This window comes from Scatophagus argus, chromosome 12, assembly GCF_020382885.2.
Source record: "Scatophagus argus isolate fScaArg1 chromosome 12, fScaArg1.pri, whole genome shotgun sequence".
Taxonomy (NCBI): Eukaryota; Metazoa; Chordata; class Actinopteri; family Scatophagidae; genus Scatophagus; species Scatophagus argus.
This window is the reverse complement of record NC_058504.1, coordinates 9,009,689-9,031,872: the sequence shown is the minus strand read 5'-3', so window position 1 is coordinate 9,031,872 and position 22,184 is coordinate 9,009,689. Positions and strand designations below refer to the sequence as shown.

At 41.3% G+C, this 22,184-nt stretch overlaps 2 protein-coding genes across 4 annotated transcripts in view; one reads left to right on the top strand and one right to left on the bottom strand.

Annotated features, from left to right (window-relative positions):
- Positions 1-773: 773 nt before the first annotated feature.
- Positions 774-12,872, top strand: LOC124068635 (aryl-hydrocarbon-interacting protein-like 1). The gene is made up of 10 exons (XM_046407031.1): positions 774-1,066; positions 2,281-2,460; positions 2,847-3,035; positions 4,030-4,206; positions 4,776-4,917; positions 7,329-7,557; positions 7,756-7,906; positions 8,528-8,669; positions 9,304-9,510; positions 12,865-12,872. Exons 1-10 carry the CDS (start codon positions 971-973, stop codon positions 12,870-12,872), a joined length of 1,521 nt encoding a protein of 506 aa, XP_046262987.1. The 5' UTR covers positions 774-970.
- Positions 11,211-22,184, bottom strand: part of drp2 (dystrophin related protein 2) — a 142,080-nt gene continuing 131,106 nt past the window's right edge. For 2 of the 3 annotated variants that reach the window (XM_046405504.1, XM_046405505.1), the window contains exons 22-26: positions 21,780-21,926; positions 19,062-19,314; positions 16,554-16,671; positions 15,021-15,107; positions 11,211-14,608 (exon numbers count right to left, since the gene is read on the bottom strand). In XM_046405504.1, the coding sequence (XP_046261460.1) occupies positions 14,589-14,608; positions 15,021-15,107; positions 16,554-16,671; positions 19,062-19,314; positions 21,780-21,926 (625 nt within the window). In that variant the 3' untranslated portion in view covers positions 11,211-14,588. The remainder of the gene's footprint in view (positions 14,609-15,020; positions 15,108-16,553; positions 16,672-19,061; positions 19,315-21,779; positions 21,927-22,184) is intronic. The other variant, XM_046405506.1, reaches the window with a different exon arrangement.

Here is a 22,184-nt window from a genome sequence, read left to right as displayed (position 1 = left end):
AAATAAATGTCAAAAATAAATGAAAGGCACTAACGTAAATAAAATTAACAAGGACAATGGGTAAAAAGGTAATGAAAACCATTGATAAAACCTGAAAAAAATGAAAGCTTAAGATCCTCAGGCAGCCTGTTTGAGAGACTAAGGCCACAGTGACTGAAGGCTGACTCCACATGCCATTTTTACTGAAATTTTAGTGCTAACTCGGAGGTCTGCCGGCTGCAAAGGATGTGAGAGTGCAGCTAGGTACGTGTCGAAAAAGCACTGCTGAGACATAGGCTGGTGGTAGGCCATTCAGTTATTATAGAGCTTGTAATAAAATCTTTAAATGTATTCTGAAACTGTTATGCAGTGACTTCAGGATAGGTGTTGTGTGTGCTCCCTGCCTGGTCTTCATCAGTGCTCAGGCTGCTGTGTTCCAGACAAGTTGTACCCAGCCAACAGCAATTCTAGGTAGACCGGTCGAAACAGCATGGCATTAGCCAAGAGCACTAAGGTTATAAAAGCCTGCATTCATTTTTCTTTTGTGCGTGTGTCAGCCCTATAAAGAAATGATCTAACCGTAACTACCTCGTAAAAAGTCCTGCCATCATGGCCACACAGCTGCACCACTAAACCATCACCACGTCATCAGATTACTTCCTTTCCAGAATGATCTTAACTTGGTCGAGAGTGATCTGGGCCTTTCTCGTCCACATGATCCCGTGCTCTGGTGGTCATCCCCGCCTCTTTTTGCTCCTTCCTGCAGGGACTGTCTCACCAATCGCAGGGGTAGGCAAGAGATTAGCTCCTCAGATTAAAGTGTCCACCTTCAAAACCTGCCTAATCCTGCCATCTGTCAGAGAGCAGCTAACCAGCCAAGACTGTCTCCACTTGGCTAATTTAAGAGCCAGGAGCTAGAACCTAGAGGGGTAAAAAACATCTTCGACACACAGACACTGTTCTGTCTGGTACTGGTCAAGGCAGAGTGACAATGGAAGAGACATATCTTTTGAACCATCCAGGAGTCAGGAAGAAGATTCTGGCTGGAGGGACAGGACCGCTGCCACACTTTCCAAGTGGAACAAAGGTAATAAGTCATGGTTAACTTGAAAAACTAAATAACACTAAGTTCAAACTCAGTATGGCTGGAAATTATTGCTTGCATCAATGCCATTGTGATGTAATTAACTCCACAGAATAAAATGTCTATTTTTAGCTGTGTTGCATTGCCCACTTCAATTAGATTCTGTTGAATTATTCATGAAGTGAGGAAAATTTATTCTGTATCTGGCACTTGCACACAGAGCAAACATTTGGTCACCCAAATTGCAGCATGTTTTTTGGCACCATACCTGTGTTTCTGTTCTTCCACTGATCCGCTGGTCGCTGACTTTTTTCCCTTCCAAGTCATATCCAGCCATATGGCACTGAGCCTGGACACCGTGACAAACATTTTCCATGACAATGCCAGCATGAATTTCCATTTACCTGTGTGTCTGTATTACAGTATGTGTTCGCTCCCAGGTGAGGTGATTCCCGGTTGCTCACACAGTTGTCAGACAGTTATACACAATCTGTCATGCTGTAAATAGAAGGTTACGTGGAGGCAGCATAATTTTACAGTCAGAATGATGGAAAAGGCTTATTAATACACACAAACATATGGCACACATAATGAAAAGCAGTATGTTCATAACAAGTGAGTTAAGACAGTACTCAGTGCAATTCAACTTTTTGAAAATATATGCATAATTCATGTATAATAAGCTTTAAAAATAATCATTAAACAGAAGCACATTGTCAGAATTGACAAATAATTTGTTTCCATCTAATGTATGTGTTTATGTGGAATACAAAACATTGCTGTAAAAGGAAGGAAAACACATACAAACATACATATACATATATTAAAAAATTGAAAGGCAGTAATTCCTTACCATGCTTAAAAATGACAAGAAAAACATGGTGTATTTTTGTTATCTGCAAGCTAAATATACCAGGGCTGCTGGAAAAACCCACAAAACACATCTCTTAGCCACTGAATAAAAGGTCTTTTAAATTCTCTCTCAACGGAGATGTCTTGGAAAACGTGGGGGGTCATTCATGGACTTCCTGAAAAATAATCCCACCAAGGATTCTTCAATACCACAACACTAAAACTATTTATTTCAGTCTATTTAAAGTATAAAATATAATGACAGACTGCACACCATTATTCGATTTTTTAATGTATTCGATCAAGTATTTGTTGTTGATAAATAGTTTCACTCATTAATCTTCACTCTCTAACTTCCATGCCAGCTGGTTTTCCATTTCCAGACGCTGTTGGACAACTTTGAACGAACAGTCATTGATGACAGTAGACTGGCTGGCAGGCCAGCTGAGATCTTTGTTGGAAAGATGTTCAAGATGGAAGTCTGGGAGACGCTGCTGATGTCCATGAGGATTGGAGAGGTGGCTGAATTCTGGTGTGACGCCATTGTGAGTTGATCTACAGACTTCATTGCACATACACATACACCAAGATATTAGGGCCCTAAAAAAGGTCCTAATAAGTGAGCAATGGAAGCATTTGATCCTCATTATGATGCACATGAATCAGCCTCCAGAAAGCCCTTACATGCTCAGTATTACAAACACAAAACAGTGCAATATTTTTTGCGCAAATTGTAGTGTTGTTATTCTGGAAAAAATGTAATTTGCAAGTAAAATTGCAGTCACCCCTTGTGTTCTCCTGGTAGGACTGATTGGCACAGGCTGGTAACACCAGGGGATTATGATTAAGTGCTTCCATGTGTTGTCCTGTTGTGTGTCCTGTGTCCCTACGACCTGTGGTTTATGTTTTTGTTGATGAGTTTATTTTGCAGCACACAGGCTTGTACCCCATCGTGTCCAAGGGAATGAGGCTTATCGCTCAAGGGAAAGACCCCCTAGAGGGCCAGAGGCACATGTGTGGCATGGGAAACATGTTTCACTATCACTCCACCGGTTTCCCAGAGCTGGATGAGCTAATGAGAACTCCTCAACCACTTATATTTATCATGGAGCTGTTGCAGGTAAGCACCAGTGGCAAACTAATGTATATCACACTGGATAGAAAAGGAAGAAGACAGTGTTGAATACTCAGCTGTTACTTTGTCTACTAATCAGCTTTTCTTAGATGTTAGCATCTGTTAACATAGGCTGACAGTAAAAAAGACACATTTACTTTATCATCTAAACCTCTTCTAAATGTGAGCCACGCTTACACATTATTTTCTATAGTCCACTGACAGAAATGACAAACAGAACTGACTATGTCTCAGGCCAAGTAGGGCCTAAGTCATAGGGCTTTAAATTATATAGCATCCAGAACAAGCTTGAAACTCAGCAGGGAGTAGAGCAGCAGTAGCAGTAAATTAACATCTTTCCAGTTTCACAGTGCTTTCTCATGAACAAGTTGTCAGCTCAGTACTCTGATCTTTTATTTTAAGGAAAAGCAGCAACACAGTCTCTTGCAAGTAAAAGTTGTGCATTCAAAATTTTTGTTTTATCGAATTTTTCTTTAAAGTGTTCCCCACAAAACTTACTTAAAGCATTACTATCTAAAGTGAATGTGCTAATAATCTATAATGGACCTGTTTCAGAGTGATAAATTGTGGAGATCTTGAATGTTAATTTTTGTAACGTTATATGCACAAGATAATATCATGTGCAGGCCCATTTGTTCAACAAGATAAAAAGAAATCATTGTTGATCTCAAATTAATTCCAGCAGAGCTTAGCATGACTCCAGTCTGAGCAGATCTAATCAACTGAAAACACCCATGTGACTATGCAGGGCCTTATCTAATAAAACATCGTAGTCTATGCAAGATGATCAAGTGTTTTGTATGTAAAAATCAAAGTAAACAGTAATTTTAGCTGTCAAATAAATGTGGTGCAGTAAAAAGTTTCACCACTGCAATTCTTTACACCGATTTGGCATTAACTTGTGCTTCCATTGTTGGACCTTTTCTCTTTCTGACGTTTTTCTTCTGTTGTGTTTTTCTGCTGCCTCCGCTGCGTCCAGGTGGGAGACCCCATGTCCTACCACAGAGAGTCGTGGATGATGGAAAAGGATGAGAAGCTGCAGACTGTGCCAACTCTCCACATGCAGGGCAATGCGCTGGTCAAGCAGAGACAATTCAAAGAGGCTGCCAGCAAGTACAAAGAGGCCGTCCTGCTGCTGAAAACAGTCCAGTCCAAAGTGAGTGAACAACCGAGTGGAGAAAGATGAGATGGAGGATTGTGATGTACAGAATGACTGATGTACAGGCTTCTGAATTTTCTCAGGATTTTGGTTTTTTTATTTAGGATATGCTTTTTGTCCAGTGGGAGATTGCTCTTTTCCTGTTTTGCTCTGCTTCACTGTGTCCCTGATTACAGGTTAGGGGTGGTGGTGGTGGTGGTTGGAGGTGGGGGGACTGCATGGAGGAATACTGGAGGGAGAACAAGCTGTGTATGAGATTTTCTGAGAAGAGATTGTAAAGGAATCTTCTGTGTGAGAGAGTGATTTTTGGCAGCTTTATACTGCGTTTCCAAGTTTTACGTTGGAGGCTTTCAGATAGCTGGCCTGTGTGCAAACAGCTAGTAAAGCTCTGTTAGGCTTGTTCGAGAAGATACTTCACTGTCCCAAAGCCATGTTATGTTTTCTCTGTGTGAAAATATTCAAACCTACAGAATCCCCATAAAATATTAAAATATATGTAGGAGATGCCAAGAAACATAACAGCACTGTTCTTGTACTTCCATCTGTGTGTATGTGTGTGTGCGTAGGAGATGCCAGGTGATATAGACTACATTAATCTGGGTCGAATGATCGTCCCCCTGGAGCTGAACTACTGCCAGTGCATGTTGGAGCTGGAGGAGTATTATGAAGTCATAGAGCACACCAATGAACTGCTTGAGAAACACAAAGGTAAATGCCTGGTTGGAGGACTGATTTAAAGGTGCAGTGTGTGGCATTTAGGGGGGATATATGGAAATGAAATGGAATATAATATTCAGAATGTAGCATTTTCTTTACTTTGGAATAAGCCCTTTATATCTCTCTTCCATGTAGCCTGACATGTTGCAGTGCCATGCTACAGTAGCCCAGAATGGATATATCAAACACGGGCTCAGGAGAGGGCCTTTATTGTTGTTGTTGTTCACATTTTAGTGGTTCTCCGATGTGCTTGAAAGGGAAGGGTGAGGTAAAGGGTATGTATTTCATTGTAATTTGCAGCATCATGTCTAGAAGCCACTAAATCCTTACTGGCCATTTAATCGTCATTATTGGAAGCACATCTTTAATTTACTTTTATTGCTGAGTGACCACACTTTTCACACAGTTGCATCATTTTGAGAAATACTCTTATTTAATCATTCACAAGAGTTAGATATGAATATAGATAGCACTCATATGTCTCTCGGATAAACATGAAGCGAGAGAAAAGGCAGGAAACAGCTGGCTTGGCTTTTTGTAAATCTAGAAATTCAGATTACCAGCATCTCTACAGCTATGGAGGGTTGGACAGAGCCAAACTAGCCATTTCTAATTCCAACCTTTGTGCTAAGCTAAGCTAACCAATTCCCAGCTAATGTGACCAACAAAAGAAGTTAGAGTTATGGGGATACGAACACTGTGACAAGCATTAATTTGAAAATGTTGTGAAACACTTAGAGGAGAGGGTACCAGGCCTCTGCTGGCTTTAGTGACTGTTGCATGTTTCAGCTCTGTATTAAGTGTGAGTATGTAGGATGGCTGAGTTTGACATAACCAAGTATTTTACAGCTTGAGCAGCCTTGGGAATTGTTCTGCCCTTCCCACGGCTACTCGCATAATCCCAGGAGCTCACAAGCTGGCACACTCCCCTCTTCAGAGCCTTATGAATTACGCCACCGAGGCAGTCTTTGTTTTACTCTCCGTCCCTCGGCTTGGATTTCCAGTTTTATATTTGTCTTTGTGTATGGCTGTAGGAGGAAGTGTGTACAGTTGGGAATGTGTGTGCCGGTACGATGTGTTTGAGACTGTGTGGCAGGAGGAGTTCACTTTCTTGTACACAAGAGTGCAACACCATTGTGGAAATAATGGTACAGAGCTCCACTGTCGCCACAAAGCTGCAGGCCTCTTTCCAACTTTCCCGTCTCATTTTCTCCCTTTTCAGTGTCTATAGTTTCCTTTTTGCCACCGTTTTACAGCTTCTCTTCCAGTTTCATTTCTCTTCTTTTCAAACCATTCTCTCCTTTTCTTCTTCTGCCCTCTACTTTGCTTGCGTCTTCTCCTTTGTGTTGTTCCTCCTGTCATCAATATCATGTAGTCTGTATCAGTTCTAGTCAGCCACTCTACTCTGTTTTATCCGTTCAGCCCAGTTGCTCTTTAGAAAAGCACCCAATGGTGGCTTACTGCAGTGTTTCTGCTTTTGCCAGAGGCGACAAAAAAATCTCTTAAATGTTGGCTGAATGAAGATTTAGTGTAGAGGGAAATTAAATGCAGAGGAACAGAAAAAACTGAGTCATCAGTGGGTATCTAACTAAGCACATGGGCCCGTTCTGCTGAAACAGAGCCATTACAGTGTGTATGTGTGAGGATGTATGCAATGTTCACGACAATACATTTATGCTGCATCTGGCAGTGAGCTAAATGAGAAGATCAATATCATTTCTATGTCTGTCTATTAAGCCTACAGTTAATAGTGAGTTAGCTTAGCTTAGCATAGAGACTGAAAAAAGGGGCCACCAGCTAGTCTGACTGTTTAACCTGAACAAATGTAAAAATAACAGGTTATGGTTTTGGGCAGAGTCAGCTAAACCATATTTCTCTTTCTCTGACCTGAGCTCATCGTGGCTCTACAGCGAGTAGATGGTTTACTCAGTTGAGAAGAAGGCGTGAAGCCTTGTTTTAAAAAAAACAAACAAAAAGCATAATGCCAGACTGTTGCTTGGCCAGGCACAGAAACCACCTGTAACACAGGCAAAGACAAGACGATATGATGCATTAATTAGTGAGCTGTGGGGTTGAATTTTGTCATCTTTGGGTAGATGTTTCTCCATGCTTCCAGCCTTTCTGCGAATTAGGCATGTCAAACTTCTGCTTTAAGACATAATGCTGTAGCAAGGAAATAAATATACAGCATATAAGTGCTGAGTTTGCAAAACAAACTCAGTGATGATGAGAAATATACATACTGACAGTACACATCTACACTCTCCCAGATGCAGACAAATGGCCACCTCAGCTTCAGCAGACAGAGCAGGTTTATTATTGAATATCTCAAGGCTAGACATTAACAACTCTGTTTTTATGCTTTTTTAAAAAAAAAAAAATATTCTGTTGTGCTGTCTCAGACTGTGTGAAGGGCTACTACAAGAGAGCCAAGGCTCACGCTGCCGTGTGGAATGAAAAGGAAGCACGGAGAGACTTCAACATGGTGGCCCATTTGGATGTCACTCTGGCCTCTCTTGTCAGTCGAGAGCTGAGGGCCTTGTCAGACCGCATGAGGGAGAAGTATTGGGAGGAGAAGGAGAAGTATTGGAACATGCTGGAGAAAAAGGATAATAAAAATGAAGAAGAAGAAGAAGAAGAAGAAGATGTGGGAAACAAAGGAGAACAAAAAATCAATGAAAATGTAACCACAGATAGTAAAGATGAAGCAGGAGAAGAAAAAGGTAAGGAAGAATATCCATCCAAATGTTCTGAAGAGGGACTCTTACCTGAGAGAACAGGTAATGAAGAGGAAGCACGCTCTTCTGCCATCAATCCAAATGCTTCCAGTAAAACAGAGGGGAAGGACTGGCAGCAGATGTTACGATTGGTCATGTTGCTGCAGAACGAAGGAAACTTCCTCATCAAGGAAAAGCACTTTGAAGATGCTTCAGAAAAGTTCAAGGAGGCCGTAGAATATGTGGACGTCCTTCAGAATATGGTAAGTGTAATTGATTGCACAGTGATGTTTAATACATGTAGTTCTTTTCTGTCAAATTAATGACCAAAAAGATTGTCCGGATGGTCGTAGGAATGATGCAAACCAACTGACAGCCCAGACTATGGATTGAATGTGCCAGAAAGTGGGATTGTGGTCCGTAAACTATAATCATCTGTCACTGCTGCTTTTTTACTAAAGAGCAGCTGTGGTATTGTTGGTATGCTGGCAAGTGAAGAGCGCAGAAAAGAGCACTAAAAATAACAGCTATCCACAGAGATATCACTGTGACAACGCTCTTTTCTTTTTCTTAAACTCCCCCACTCCTGCCACACCTGGCTGTCTCACATCCTCACGCCTTTCTCACACACACACTCCCTTATCTCGTCAACCCTATTTTTACAGTCCTCTACCCGTTACCTCATCTCTCTGTCATCTTCAGAATCTAGTCTTCTTCATCATTCGCGCTGACATTTTCACCTGTGTTTTTGTTCTCAAGCTCTTTTATTCTTGTTTCATCTTTTCAACATTTCCTCTGCTATCCATCACCACCACCACCACCACCTCCTTCATCCTCATGGCCCCTAAATCCCACCCTTGCTGTCCTCTCTGTTTGCGCGACAGGTGGACCAAAAGGCAGACGACTGGGAGTCTCTGGAGAAAGTGCGTCTTCCGCTTACTCTCAACCTGTGCCAGTGCATGCTGGAGCTCAAACAATACCAGCAAGTGGTGGAGCTTAACAACAAGCTGCTGAAGAAGCATAAAGGTAATGCATGTCAGAGTGAAGATGAAAGGAGGAAACAGAAAGAGACGTGATAAAGAAATAGGTACATGAGTGTATGTGTACACATATATATAATAAACTCTGTTTTTGATGTTTTTCTTCACACCTTAATTTTTTAGCTTAAAAATATCAGAATCTGTTGCTAGTACAGATGCCTGGCCCCTAGCAAGTGCCTGCCTTCACACTGCAACATTCCTTGATCTCTGTGTTTACCAGAGAAAGCAGGAACCAAACAATCACAGTCGCATTGCTGAGTCTCTCTTTCGTTCCCCTGGCGCCCGCCCATGGCCATCACAGTCAAAAATGAATTCATTGTTTTCTTTTCGTTTCTGCAATGACTGAATTATTTATAGTTGAGGCTGATGAAAAGGTTGTTCTTATGCTTTCCTTTTTCCTGCTTTTACTTCTCTCCAACTTTCTCCTTCTATTTCATCTCACTGCCCATATCACCGCTGGTTCAGTGCTGCTGTTTCATTCACCCTCTGGTACTTTATCTTACCTTTAACTTTTAGTTTAATGCGTGCCAGTTTTATTATTGCTGACCACCTGTTTCTTTTCCAGCTGCCTCATGTGGTCTTTATATGTCAGTATTTCAGTTCTTTCTATTTCTCCACAGGTAACTTTAAAGCGGTGTACCAGCGGGCACGAGCACACGCCGCTTTGTGCAATGTGGATGAAGCTCGGAGGGACTTTGACACGGTGGAGAAACTGGACCCAAAGTTCAAACCCTTTGTTCGGCAGGAACTGAAAAAGCTGGGTGAGACCATGCGCTCCATGCATGCCCGCCAAAATAAGACTTACTGGGATACGATGCAGGAGAAGGGTGCGGCGAGAAAGAAATTCTCACAGAAAATCACTAAAGAAAAAACTGAAGCAGATGAGAAGACAAGAAACAGCAAAATAAAAGAAGAGGAAAGCTCAGAGAAACTAGCCTCTGCTGAGACACAGGGAGTGGATGATGCAGAAGCAGAGAAAAATCCAGATGTGAAAGCAGAGCAGAGTAGTAAAGAGATACAGAGTGGGAGTGAGAGTAGAGGGGGGTTAGGTAATGAAAATATGGAGAGAGTAGTGGTTCATGAGGACGGGCAGAGTGCACCAGATAATCGAGCAACAGATAAAGACAGCAATCCCACGCCTACCGGCACAGGCAAAGATAATGTAGTGAGCAAGAGATCAGAGAGCGATAAGGGCAGAAAGGTTAAATGCCAATCAAGTGCTGCACTGGGCCCAAGCACAACCCCAAAGAACAAAACCATCAGTGATAAAAGAGGAAACGGTGGCACTCAGTCAGAATAGAATAATACAAAAATAGAGTCAAAAATGTAATAAACCCCAATGATGTAATAACTTGGGGGGGGGGGGGGGGGGGGGGGGGGGGGGGGGTTTGTTTGTTTGTTTGTTTTTCGTTGTTCAGGTGGGTCATTTTTTTAAACTGATGATGTAATAATTTTTGACAGATGATACAATGAAGTAAGAAAAAATATTGCAAGTCAATTAACTGGAGGACTGGAGTGTTATGCAAACCTATTGAAAAATGACTGCAAATGTAAACTATAGGCTTTATATGGAATTTGACCTTTATACCAGATGGCATGTCGTACTTTGTTATCTGGCAAAGATTCATTAAACTAAGAACCTTATGAGTGGGAAATGAACCCACCCACACAGAGCAAAACTTATGAGTGGTTATCTATGTTTATATCAAGTATTATGTAGTTCATATATGTAGATGTTATGAATGCTTATGTAAAATCCCTTAAACTTAAGTATTACTGAAAGATGTTTTATTGGATTTCGGGTTGTTTTCATGAGTGTTTTGCTGGAAATCTGTCAAATAAAGAGTGAAGATTCAGTGAATAGTTACCTGACTCTCCAGTGCTGCTCAGAAGCCTTTCTGACCTGGAGTTCTGGACCCTGACATTTAGTGGTCTCCCAAGGAGGTAGTCCATCAACCACTCAAAAAGGGCAGGATGTTGTTCCAAGTTCATGAGTTTCTGCCCATGTGTATCTGGCTGTTTGGTACTCAAAGCAATTAGCAATCGTAGATATTTCAGCTCCAATATATATATAACGTTCTTAAAACAAAATGTTGAACTCTGGGCTGAAAATGAACACAGTATAACATTATCTGTGTAAGATATTATAAAAGACTTGAAAATGTAATAAATTACCAACAATGTAATAGTGTTTACTGATTAAAAATGTTCTTAGAATACCAGTCAGAACATTTTTTTTGTTCACAAGTGCAAATTTTATTATTGTTACATTTTCATGAAGTTATTAAATAAGTGTGTGCTACATGGATGCACTGAAACATGAGCAAAGAGAAGTGAAGCAAAGTCTCAAGTCTCAGCAAGACACACTGATTCCACCACATACAAATCCAAATATAAACACACGAAGAAAAATGAATATAAACAGCATATAAACCACATTTGGCATCATTCTTCATTAAGTTTTCATTATTCAGTCCTCAAAGGGATAAAGAACAGGCACATGAAAAAAGCCCAGGCAGACAGATTGCCAAATACAAAGTTTTTATTTCTGTACACAAAGAGTATAAAGCAGCCAGTAACCCACTTGTTATTACAATAAAAAGCCTTTCCTCAGAAAACTTTTTATACAGATTAAAAACTCCAGAGAAAAGACAGCAAGAAGTGTTTGAGTGCTGGACAGTGACATAAAACCAAACCCATTAAACAATAAACATATGAAATGATTAATGAGGTATATTAATGGTGATTTAAAAAAAAGACAAACCTTTATTTCACCTTCAGGGTATGACTGTGTGTAAATGTGTGTGTTAGTGTTATCAACACCATGTTTGAGGTTAGATGATTCATTGCCTCATTGTGAGAGACGACACACAAGCGCACACGTGTCCCTATTACAACCTTAGATGCATAATCGCTACCACGGAGGGTGTGACACGGGAGCGGCGGGAGCGTAATGTACGGCGCCGGTAGTGTGTTGGTTGGCTACATGCAGTAAGAGAAGTTTGGAGAGCGAAAGCAGTGTCCTCTGGGGAAGTTGCCTCTGTGGAGAGCCTTTTTTCTTCAATCAAACAACTTAAGTCACGCCACAGAGAGCGGAGTATGTCTTAGTGTGCATGGGGAATATAGGAAACCACTTCCAGTATGGAAATTTCTGTATGTATCAGACCTCAAAGTGATGATCACACAGCGTAAAGAGACTCACCAGTTGACTCTCCTACAAGCTGGACGACCATTAAAGTCGATTTAGACGGCACGGAAACCAGCAGAGTTAAACACGGGGACAACATGTGTACGATAACGTAACTCTGTCGTTGAACCACCGAGGACATTTATTCCAATCTGCCTCCTCTATACGATCTTAAAATACACACGACAAATGTTGACAAGCAGTCCTGTGGGGAATGCCTCCTCTTCTCTTCTCTTTCACACGCTGTCACTGTTACATCAGTTTGTGTACCCTCATGAAAAGTATGTAGATAAGAGTGTGAGGCTGCCGGGTGATCGCCAATATGTAACAGGATGTGTGAATACCAATAAATAAACACGGATGAATAAACATTGCTTGTCAAGGCTGTTTTTCTTCCACCCATAAATCAAGCCGCTGCTCTTTGTTCTGACTTTGTGAGAGCTTCAGCAGTACAGAGCCCGATTCAACAGATGATAATGATTATCTTTAGCAGCTACGCAACTGACAGGCTTCAGTGGAGGTGGAAGTGAAGAAGAGGTGAGTGACGCCCTCCCTTGCTTCCCTTAAGGCTATTAGCATTTGTATGATGAACGGCACATCACCTTTATAACTCACAAACCTGTGGTACCGCGTCCTTGGAGGCAGTTCCCTAGCAACAGTATCAAAACTAACAACCAGCGAGTGCTGAGGGGGATGGTGTCAAAATGTGAGCGCTGTGTGCCTGGAGGGCTCGCCCGTAATGAATGCAGCACATGGGTTTCAAACTCATGTATGTGAGGCCAGAGCATCGTTTTAAGGATTAGGATGAATTTCTGTGTATGTGTCTGTCTTTTCTGCAAGAATCAGGTGGTATGATTGCTGAGAAACACACAGAGCCACAGCTTATTTGTTTCAGGCAATTGCTTGTCTTGCTTCTGGAGATTTTTCTGTGGCAGGCACATCAAAGTGGATCTCTCTCTTGTGTTTTTTCCCTACCTTTCTTCTCTTGTCTCAGATCTTTAGGCCCTTCAAGCATCCCCAGTTTCATGGTTTCACCCTCAAAAGCCCTATTTAGCTGGTTTCAATGAATGGATATTCATGTGCTGTGATCAACACTTTTCTGTTTTTACTGTTACACCAAATTAACCACAGGTCTGACCAGTGACTCACAGACAAACAAACCTACGCTTGAGCAACCACTTTCCTTCAATGTAAAACATAAAAATAAGTCCAGAAAGACTAACTTGTTTTGCATGGATTCTGTTTGGTCTTAAGGCTTTAACTGACTGTGCTATGTTTAGAACTGAATGACCCCGATACGAAAGGGCCAAATCCAATCCAAACGCTCGTCTTTTTGCAAATCTAAAAGCAATTAAGTATGCATTAAAGAGCGAAAATGAGGCATGTACACTCAATAGCTACTGTTATTTTGAAAACTATCATGGAGATCATGGAGAGGGGAGATTACTAGGCTTGACGTCAGTGTAGGAATGTACAGAGAGAGAGAGAGAGAGAGAAAGAGGGGTTTCAGCCTGGCAGCACTATTGCCTGGAGCTGCTTCCTTCTCTTTCTCTGCACACAGCAGGAGAGCCCAAAGATTCCAGGGCGGATGCCTACATGCTGATTTTTATCGGCAGACATTTCCTCAACAAAACCCAATTTCAGTCATAATACAAATTGGCTCAAAACTTGAGATTCTGTCTGAATCCCGCAAGCCAGAGATGTAATGGATCTCAATTTTTTTTTTGGAAGTCTGCATTTAGTGATGCAGCACAGTGCATATTGATCATGCAGGGAGCCATTTGCTCACAGTGAGGGAAGGGGACATTGTCAATAGGGAGCATGGATGTAGCAGCAGATGTGTGTGTATGTGTGTGCACAGACGGCAAGTACAAGTGGTTCTGTATGAGGATAAAGGGCTCACTTAGGAGAGACAAGCAATGAGAGTGACAAACAGTTTGAGAGGATTAGAGGAACACAGTGTGTGCATACAGAGGCGCTGTGCTAGCGGGCACTTTGGCTGTCTTAAATAAATCATGGATTTAACTGATGATGTGTCACTCACACAAAGTAAATAAGCTTTTTGTGGGTGCTGTTAACTCCCCGACAATCTGCACCACGCAGCCACATGTAATGCAGTCAGCCCAGCCCTGATCTAGTTAACACTAGCAAGCTTTAACGCACCACCTCCCTTCAGAAAACCAAAATAATAACCATGATAACACATTCAAGGAGAAAGAAAAACACAAACACTGAAGATACAGGCATTCTGACAAAACAAGGGGATATTGTTATTCCTTTTTGCATTTTTCAAAGTTCTTTTCATTGAAGGTCCAATTTGTGCTGTGGACTGACATAAAGCTTCATACCTCCGAACAACTACACAGATACTGGTAAGCACAGTGTTTTGGCTGGGCCTTTCCCTTCTACTTTAGTCTCTCCCTGACCTGCTGCTAACATTAGTTTCCTTTGGCTCGTTAAAATGGTGTCAGGCTGCGCCACAGAAGTTATCAAGCACAGCCTGGCCAAATGGACATCAGCGTGAGCCTTCAGCAGTATGCATGAAAAAGGCTTTTAGTGCACAGACTTCCGGTAGAGGGTTAGCTCTGGTTATCATAGCTGCTGCAGTGGTCACTGGGCCTGGTGTATAGTGACCTGACCTCAACCATCTGGAGCTCATCCCTCTGCCATCAACTGTCTTTTCAGGCTTACACTCTGCTCCTCCAGACCCACTCAGGGTTAGATGTGTGATGTGGTGCCTGAAAGTAGGAAAAAGAAGAACATAAAAAAGGGAATTGACAACTTCATGAACACATGCACAAGACAGAGTGTTCTTGGTTTTAACTAAACAGGCTTTAATTATAATAATCTCTTTCTTTGTTCAAATTACAGACTTTGGGCTGCCCAGCAGATTGCATTTTAAATGGGATGGGACAGTTTGCAAAGCGTGCGACGTTGATGCTCTCTTTGTCTTTCTTAGCTACTGTCTCTCTTTATCTTTCTCCACCTCCCTGCCATTTCATCTCCCTGTCCCTCCCCCCAACTATCGACCCACAGCAGTACATATTTGCTCTCCTCTTCATCTCTCACTCTTCCGCGGATGGTGGAGGAGCAGAGAGCCTGTCTCTGAAGGATTGGGTGTTACGATCCATGCAGCCCAGACCAACTCACCCGGTTCCGAAGGGAAGACATTTCTCAGCTGCTCGATGACCTCCTGGAGCTGCAGCACTGTATCGTGTTCGTGCTCCATGTCATCTCCTGTCACACACACAGAACGTAACACCTCTATGGATGGTTAAGGATGGAATGTGGGATGATTTAACATTAATTATGCATGTATACGATGCCTATAAAAAGGCACTTTGCCCCTTGGATGTTGGACAAAAATGTACAAAAAACATCTTTAATGGCAAAGTGCTACAAAGTAATGTCAATTTATTAAGCATATATAATGACTGATCTAATTCAGCAAGGGTCAAGCCAACTGGTTGTTAATGTTAATGTTTCTCAAATGATTGTAGTGTAAATACACCTTTGTCTGGAAGGTCCAGTCACGAGTTAATCAATATTCCTGGCTACAATTACTCCATGGAGACAAAAGAACACTCCAACCAACTCAGAGAAAAGGTTATTGAAAAGTATAAGTCGGGAGATGGATACAAAAAAAAATCCAACTCACTGAATATCTCCTGGAGTTAAATCCATCGTTAAGAAACAGGAGGAATATGGCACATGTGTAAATCTGCAGGCCGTCCTCACAAACTGAATGACCGTGCAAGAAAGAGAAATGTGAGGAAGGCCACCAAGACAGCTATGACTACTATGAAGCAGTTAAAAGCTTCAGCAGCTGAAATGGGAGACTGACAAAGAACCCAGGCAACAGCTTCTTCATCAGTCAAAGCTTTATGGTAGAAAGTTGCTGTTGAAGGCATGCCAAAAGCCAAAGGCATGCAGGAGACTACAAGATCAACTGGAAATAAGTTATTTGTTCTGATGAGACCAAAATGGAACTTTTTGGCCATCAGACTAGATACTGTGTTTGGCGGACACCAAACACTGCACATCACCGCAAGCACACCGTCCTAACCATGAAACAGGGTGATGGCAGCATCACGCTGTGGTGATGTTTCTCAGCCACAGGCCCTGGACAGCTTGTAAAGGTAGAGGGTAAAATGAATACAAGAAAATGTAAGGAAATCCTGGAGGATGGTCTGATTCAGTCTGCAAGAGGATGATGATTTGGGAGAGGATTTATTTTCCAGCAATACAATGACCTGAAGCATACAGAGAAAGCTACACAGAAAAGGTTTAAAGACAACAAGGTGAATGTTCTGGTCGAGTCAAAGGCCAGATTTTAATCCAATAGAGAATTTGTGGCTGGACTTGGAAAGGGCTGCTCACGTCTGAACCCTATGCAACCTGACAGAGCTTGAGCAGTTTTGTAAAGAAGAATAGTAAGTAAAGTAAAATTTTTGATTACATTATTATCTTTTATCTTAAATTAATTGACTTTACTGTGTAGAAATCTGTTTCTATTTTGATATTAAAGACATTTTTTGCACATTCGTCAAAAAAAATCCAAATTATATTGAGTATGCTGCCATTTATAAAAGCAAGAAAATGGGAAAACATCAAAGGGGGTGAATACTTTTTATAGGCACTGTATATCAAGCCTACATCTGATCCTGGTGGCATGTCGCTGACCTGCTGCTTCAGTGTCAGTGGTCTCTCTGCTGGCCGGTTCCCTGTGGAGACCCCCTCCAGACACAGGAGAAGACAGGGTTGATGGTTCTGATCCATTGGCCTCTGAGTCATCTTTGGGCTGTTTTTAGGAAAGACTGATTGTCATTCACTTAAAATAATAGCTCGTATCCATCATGTTTCAGGCTACAGAGTCATTTAGCCTTTCACATAATAAGGAATGTGATAGTTAATGGCACTCAGCCATCAGTCCTCCACTGGAATCTCTGAACAGAATCATTTTTTAAAAAGCCAATTTTGTCCAACAGCTGTTACACAATACCATCAGGTTACTGTGATTTGTGCTTTGATAGACAGATAAAAAGATAGTGAATTACACTGCATACTGCAGCACCGTAAAAAACACACTCACGGAAGTGAAGTAAGGTCTCAAATTGCACTCAAAGTTGCATATGTAACACTCGAGGATATTCTCAAATACCACATATATATAACCTGCCATTCGTTGTGTTTTTAGCAACTCTGTAGGAATATCTAAAAGTGAGTGAGGTCAGTAGTTGCAGTGAAACTGGGTAAACTGTCTGGGGGGGGGGGGCTTGCTAGGAGCAGAGGAGCAGAACAGAGGAGCAGAGGAAATGAACTGTGATGTTAATTCTGGGAGGAAAGGAGATGAATACTAAGTCCTTCTACTTTGTCTAACTACACTATATAGACAAAAATATACAGACATACCCCCGTTTCTCAGGGGTTGGGCTCAGCCCCTTACTTCCAGTGAAGGGAAATCTTAATGCTTCAGCATAACAACACATTTTGGACAATGCTATGCTTCCAACTTTGTGGCAACAGTTTGTGAAAGGCCCTTTGCTATTCCAGCATGACTGTGCACAAAGCATAAGTTCATAAGACATGGTTGGATGAGTTTGGTGTGGAAAAACCTGACTGGCCCACACAAAGCCCTGACCTGAACCCCATCAACCTTTGGGATGAACTGGAACAGAGACTGTGAGCCAGATCTTCATGTTCAACATCAGTGTCTGACCTCACAAATGCTCTACTGCACGAATGGTGAAAAATGAAAAAAAAAAAAAAACACTCCAAAATGTTGTGGAAAGCCTTCCCAGAAGAGTGGAAGGTGTCATGGCTGCAAAGCTGTCTGAGTATTTAGTATGCCCTGTTGGTGCAATGGCCACTTGTCCCAATATTTATGTCTACTTCCATTGCAATTTCCCAGGCTTTGACATGTTACCATTCCCTTTTTCCCTTTATTCAGTACTCCTTCTGATACACTTTCCACTCTACTTGAAACTCTTACTCATATCATTCCTTTAGAATGCAGAAAATCCTTTTATATTATCCTCCAGAGTATCTTAATGCTTATCATCTCTATTAATTTTTTTTTTTTTTTTTTAACTTTTTGGTACTCCTGCTACTGGTATTACCATCTTGCAATGTCATATCTTTCAACTTTCAATTTTACATTTTTGGTGCAGTTCTTACTTTGAACATTTCTTATACCTTTAGCTTTTTGTACTTGAATGCATATAAAGTACTGTGCTACCTGATGTATGCATACAAATGTGAAAATCATTGAACTTGAAAGTGTCCATAACTGTTATTCAAACTACACACTAGAGTTCAGCTGACAGGCCTACTATAGCCACTATACTGTGGGATATTTCTGATCTACTAATACCTGTAGCGTTATTATTATGTTTATTAAGTTTTAATCTTTGGATGTTTCTCCTGTTGATGATGTAAATGACCTTCTCACGACTGGCAAATGAAAGGAATGACATAGTTTTGAGTCTCAAAAGGACAACAGCATGTACTGTACTTTATAGACAGGGCAAATGTACACTCTTTTTGGCAGGAAACACTTTACAGCCTGACAAATGACTCCACGGAGTTGCTAATTTCAGAAAAGATGTTATTTTTCAAAATTATTGGCAGCTCAGCAAAAGCAGCCACTCATTTTGCTGTTGCTTTCCTCCCTTTTTATTATTCTTAAACTTTGCACCACAGTAGAGGGATGTAGGAGGGGATGTGGTGCTCCTGGGTAAGAAGAAGAAAAAGAAGAAGCAACATTTTATGGTTGCAGTTGCTTGACTTGTGGAGTTTATCAATCTATAACAAATTATGGTCACGCTTTAATTTATGGATCCACAAATTCAAAATATTTTTTTTTAAATAACTTTTGAATATATACATATATACAGGCAAACAAACCATTTACGATATGTGAAGAATACATTTTTATAAATGATGATAAATAATAAATTAACACTTACTTGAGTTAAAATGGAGCATTTTTTTTTTCCTCTGGGAACACTTACTAAGTGAAATACGAACAGTGAAACAATTTCTTTGTCTCTATTTTCAGTGTAATTAGTACCACATTACATATTTTTTTCCAGGAAACTTTTAAGAAGTTATTAGTTAATTCTACTGTAAATCTACTGTACTGTACTCCTGTCACAACAGCAGACCTGCGTGCCTCTCACACAGGTGTACCTGTAGCAATAGCTCCCTGAGCCTGCGCAGCTGGGACTCCAGCTGTTTGTTGTGTTCCTCCAGGATCTGCATACGAGTCTCCAGACGCGTCTTGTGCTGCCGGAGGACCCGTGCCTCTGCTAGGAGCTCCTCATCCTGCTGCCCTTCCGCTGTGGGTGAACCTGGGCCGCCCTCTCCAGCCTCAGTGAGCATGGGGACTGATGCCGCCTCCTCGTGCTTCCACTTGAGCCTCCTGTACTCGCCCTGCAGCACCCTGAGGACCCACAATGGACAGATGGAGGGAAAACAATAAGGCCCACATGGTGGTGCAGAATACAAAAGACATGCACACAACTGAATGTTCTTATCCAACTTCCACCTGACACAAGTCAGAAAGCACCTGCACATATTAAGATGAAATGTTTGTGAGTTATATTATTCATTATTAATGGTATACTTTCACCTCATGTAAATACTAATACTTAAAAGAAGTGCAGCAAGGAGACGAATGTATTGTTGATATCTTACTATGTGGAGAGCAACCATCTTCACTGTGAATATGAGCTGCAATAAATCAGGGTCTGTGCGACTCTGTGGCCATTAACTGACTGTGTGCTGTGCTGTGCTGTGCTGTGCTGTGCAGTGAAGCATTGCAGAAAGAATTTTGATTTATTTGGGTGCTGGAAAATCAGGCTTGTCTATCTATGTACTGAATTAGTAATAAACTTCTGTTTGTGACAAAAACAAACAAACAAACAAACATACAAATCACTGTTTTGCTGACATTGGCTTTCCTGTCTTCCTTGTAGTTTTGGGTGTCACAGAATTCTGTCTTGCTGTAAAACAAACAACAACTGCAAAATTAAGCATTTTTTTCCTTTAAAAATATATTTTCCTTTTCTTTTTTCTGATGTTGTTAAAACCCAGCATATAGAAGAGTACTGAACTGCTAACTATTCCCTATGGTACACGAGGCTTTTGATGAAGATAACAAAAATTTCAATAAAGCACTTATTATTGCTCCAAATAAGAAATATTCATTTATATGGGCGATGCATGAACAAATGTATGTTTATTTTGCTTGCTAAAAAGTCACAAAGTAGTGATGATATGATATGATATGCCTTCCACCACAGTGACGTGACGTCGATTAGACCACAGACAAGTCAAACTCCCTGTTAGAACAAACTCAGAACAATAACAGAAATCTAAAAATTGCATTTGAGAAGAGGGGCGCTGCGTAAAATGTGCTGTCAACACCAATCACAGATACAGAGCAGATGAAAATCTATCGAACGTAACCATATTTCACAGTCATGTATATGAGACCCCAAACTGAAGCAATGCATCATTTTCTGTAGCAGACATCTGAATCCTCTGAACAATCCATTCAAAATCCGATTTAAAGGCGATACTCATAAAATTAGGAAAAGGCATGAAGTACCAAGCCGATGAAACGATGTTCAGTGTATTTTTAATCTGATAGCTGAACACCCCAAAGCAGGATTAGAGTTTAAGGTGTCTGATTCTGGTATTGAATTATTGTTCAAGTATGAGCCACATGAGAGCCATGGCAGAAGATATAAACCAAGAAGGGGCAGCAACAATAGTCATAAATAAGAACAACACGGTACACTGCAGTGTCATAACAAGAGGCGTACTATGTAGGCAAATTGAACCGGGTCAAGGTTTCAGACACCCAAAGGGAACAAGTGAGTGTGTGTGTGTGTGTGTGTGTGTGTGTGTGTGTGTGTGTGTGTGTGTGTGTGTGTAGAAAGGTCACAACCAGAGGACAAAAAGAGAAAATTATTTGTATGAATCATTCACATAAAGGTTGCCCCTAGTAACCAATTAAGAGCGTAGGAGAAACGACACAGTACTTTCAACCTATAAACTAACATCTAACATATACACTATTGTATATCATGGATGTTTTATATTAAAATCACAAAAGTTGATCCCTGATAGCCACTTCCTTTAGCTTCTGCAAGTGTTTTTCAATGTTATCACCACATTATTTTCAAGTAAGGATGTTCAATAATATTTGTGTGTAAAGGAAATGACTTTCTACAAAAGGCCTGCCACTAGCAGCAGGCAAACCAAAAAGACTGTAATGCCTAAACACAAACATATTTAAATTATATAAGCAAAAGCGCCGAGACAAACCTCTTTATAACTGAATTCAGGTATGTTATGGGACTGTTTTTCAGGGGTTGCACTCGGCCCCTTACATCCAGTGATGGGAAATGTTAATGCTTTAGCATACTGAGAGACAACCCACTTCATAAATGGGCAAAAACCCCAACAGAAACACTCTTAAGTCTTTCTTAAGCCTTCCCAGAAGAGAGGAAGCTGTCACAGCCACAAAGGTGGGGACCAACTCCGCACCAGTGTCCATGCACAAATCTCTGCTGGTGTAATGATTAGATGTCCCAATACTTTTGTCTATACAGTGCATGTTACTATGATTCTGGGGTGCTTTGCTGATGGAAACAAACTTTAATGTCTCTGTTGCATGTCTTATTCCAAAACTTAATCTCATTTGAAGCTATAACCAAATCGAATTCAAAACAGTTCTCTATGTTTACATGAACACTAATTGTTATGGATGTGACGGAGTTGTTGTACTCTGTTGACGTACAATGTGCATGTCAGTCTGTTTAAGAGGAATTTATTGCGTGCAAAAACAAACACGAGGCGATGACTCCACCTCTCATGTTGTTTTTCCTGGATACAGACCTGTTCTCATTTTCCAGACGGGCCAGGGTGCACTGGAGCTGCTCCTTGTTCTGGTGCTCCAGGTGGGCCAGAAGCATGTGCTGTCCGCAGGGTGAGTCATGGTCCAGTGCTGGGCTGGAGTGACGCAGGAGGTACTGATCTTCATCCCTGAGTCCCCCACACAGGAGACAGCACACTGAGCCACCAGCACACAGCCACCAGCAGCACAAAGCAGAGCCAGGGACAGCAGACGGGCCAAAGCAAAGCAAAGCAAGCAGGGCGAGGAAAGGTATTACAGGACGGGATGCGATCAAACAAGACTGGACTGAATGGGATGAGCAGCTATGACACAGGCACTGTGCCAGGTTCACAGTTCAAATATTAAATGTTCTGCAATAAACGTGGCTTAACACACCATTAAAAAAA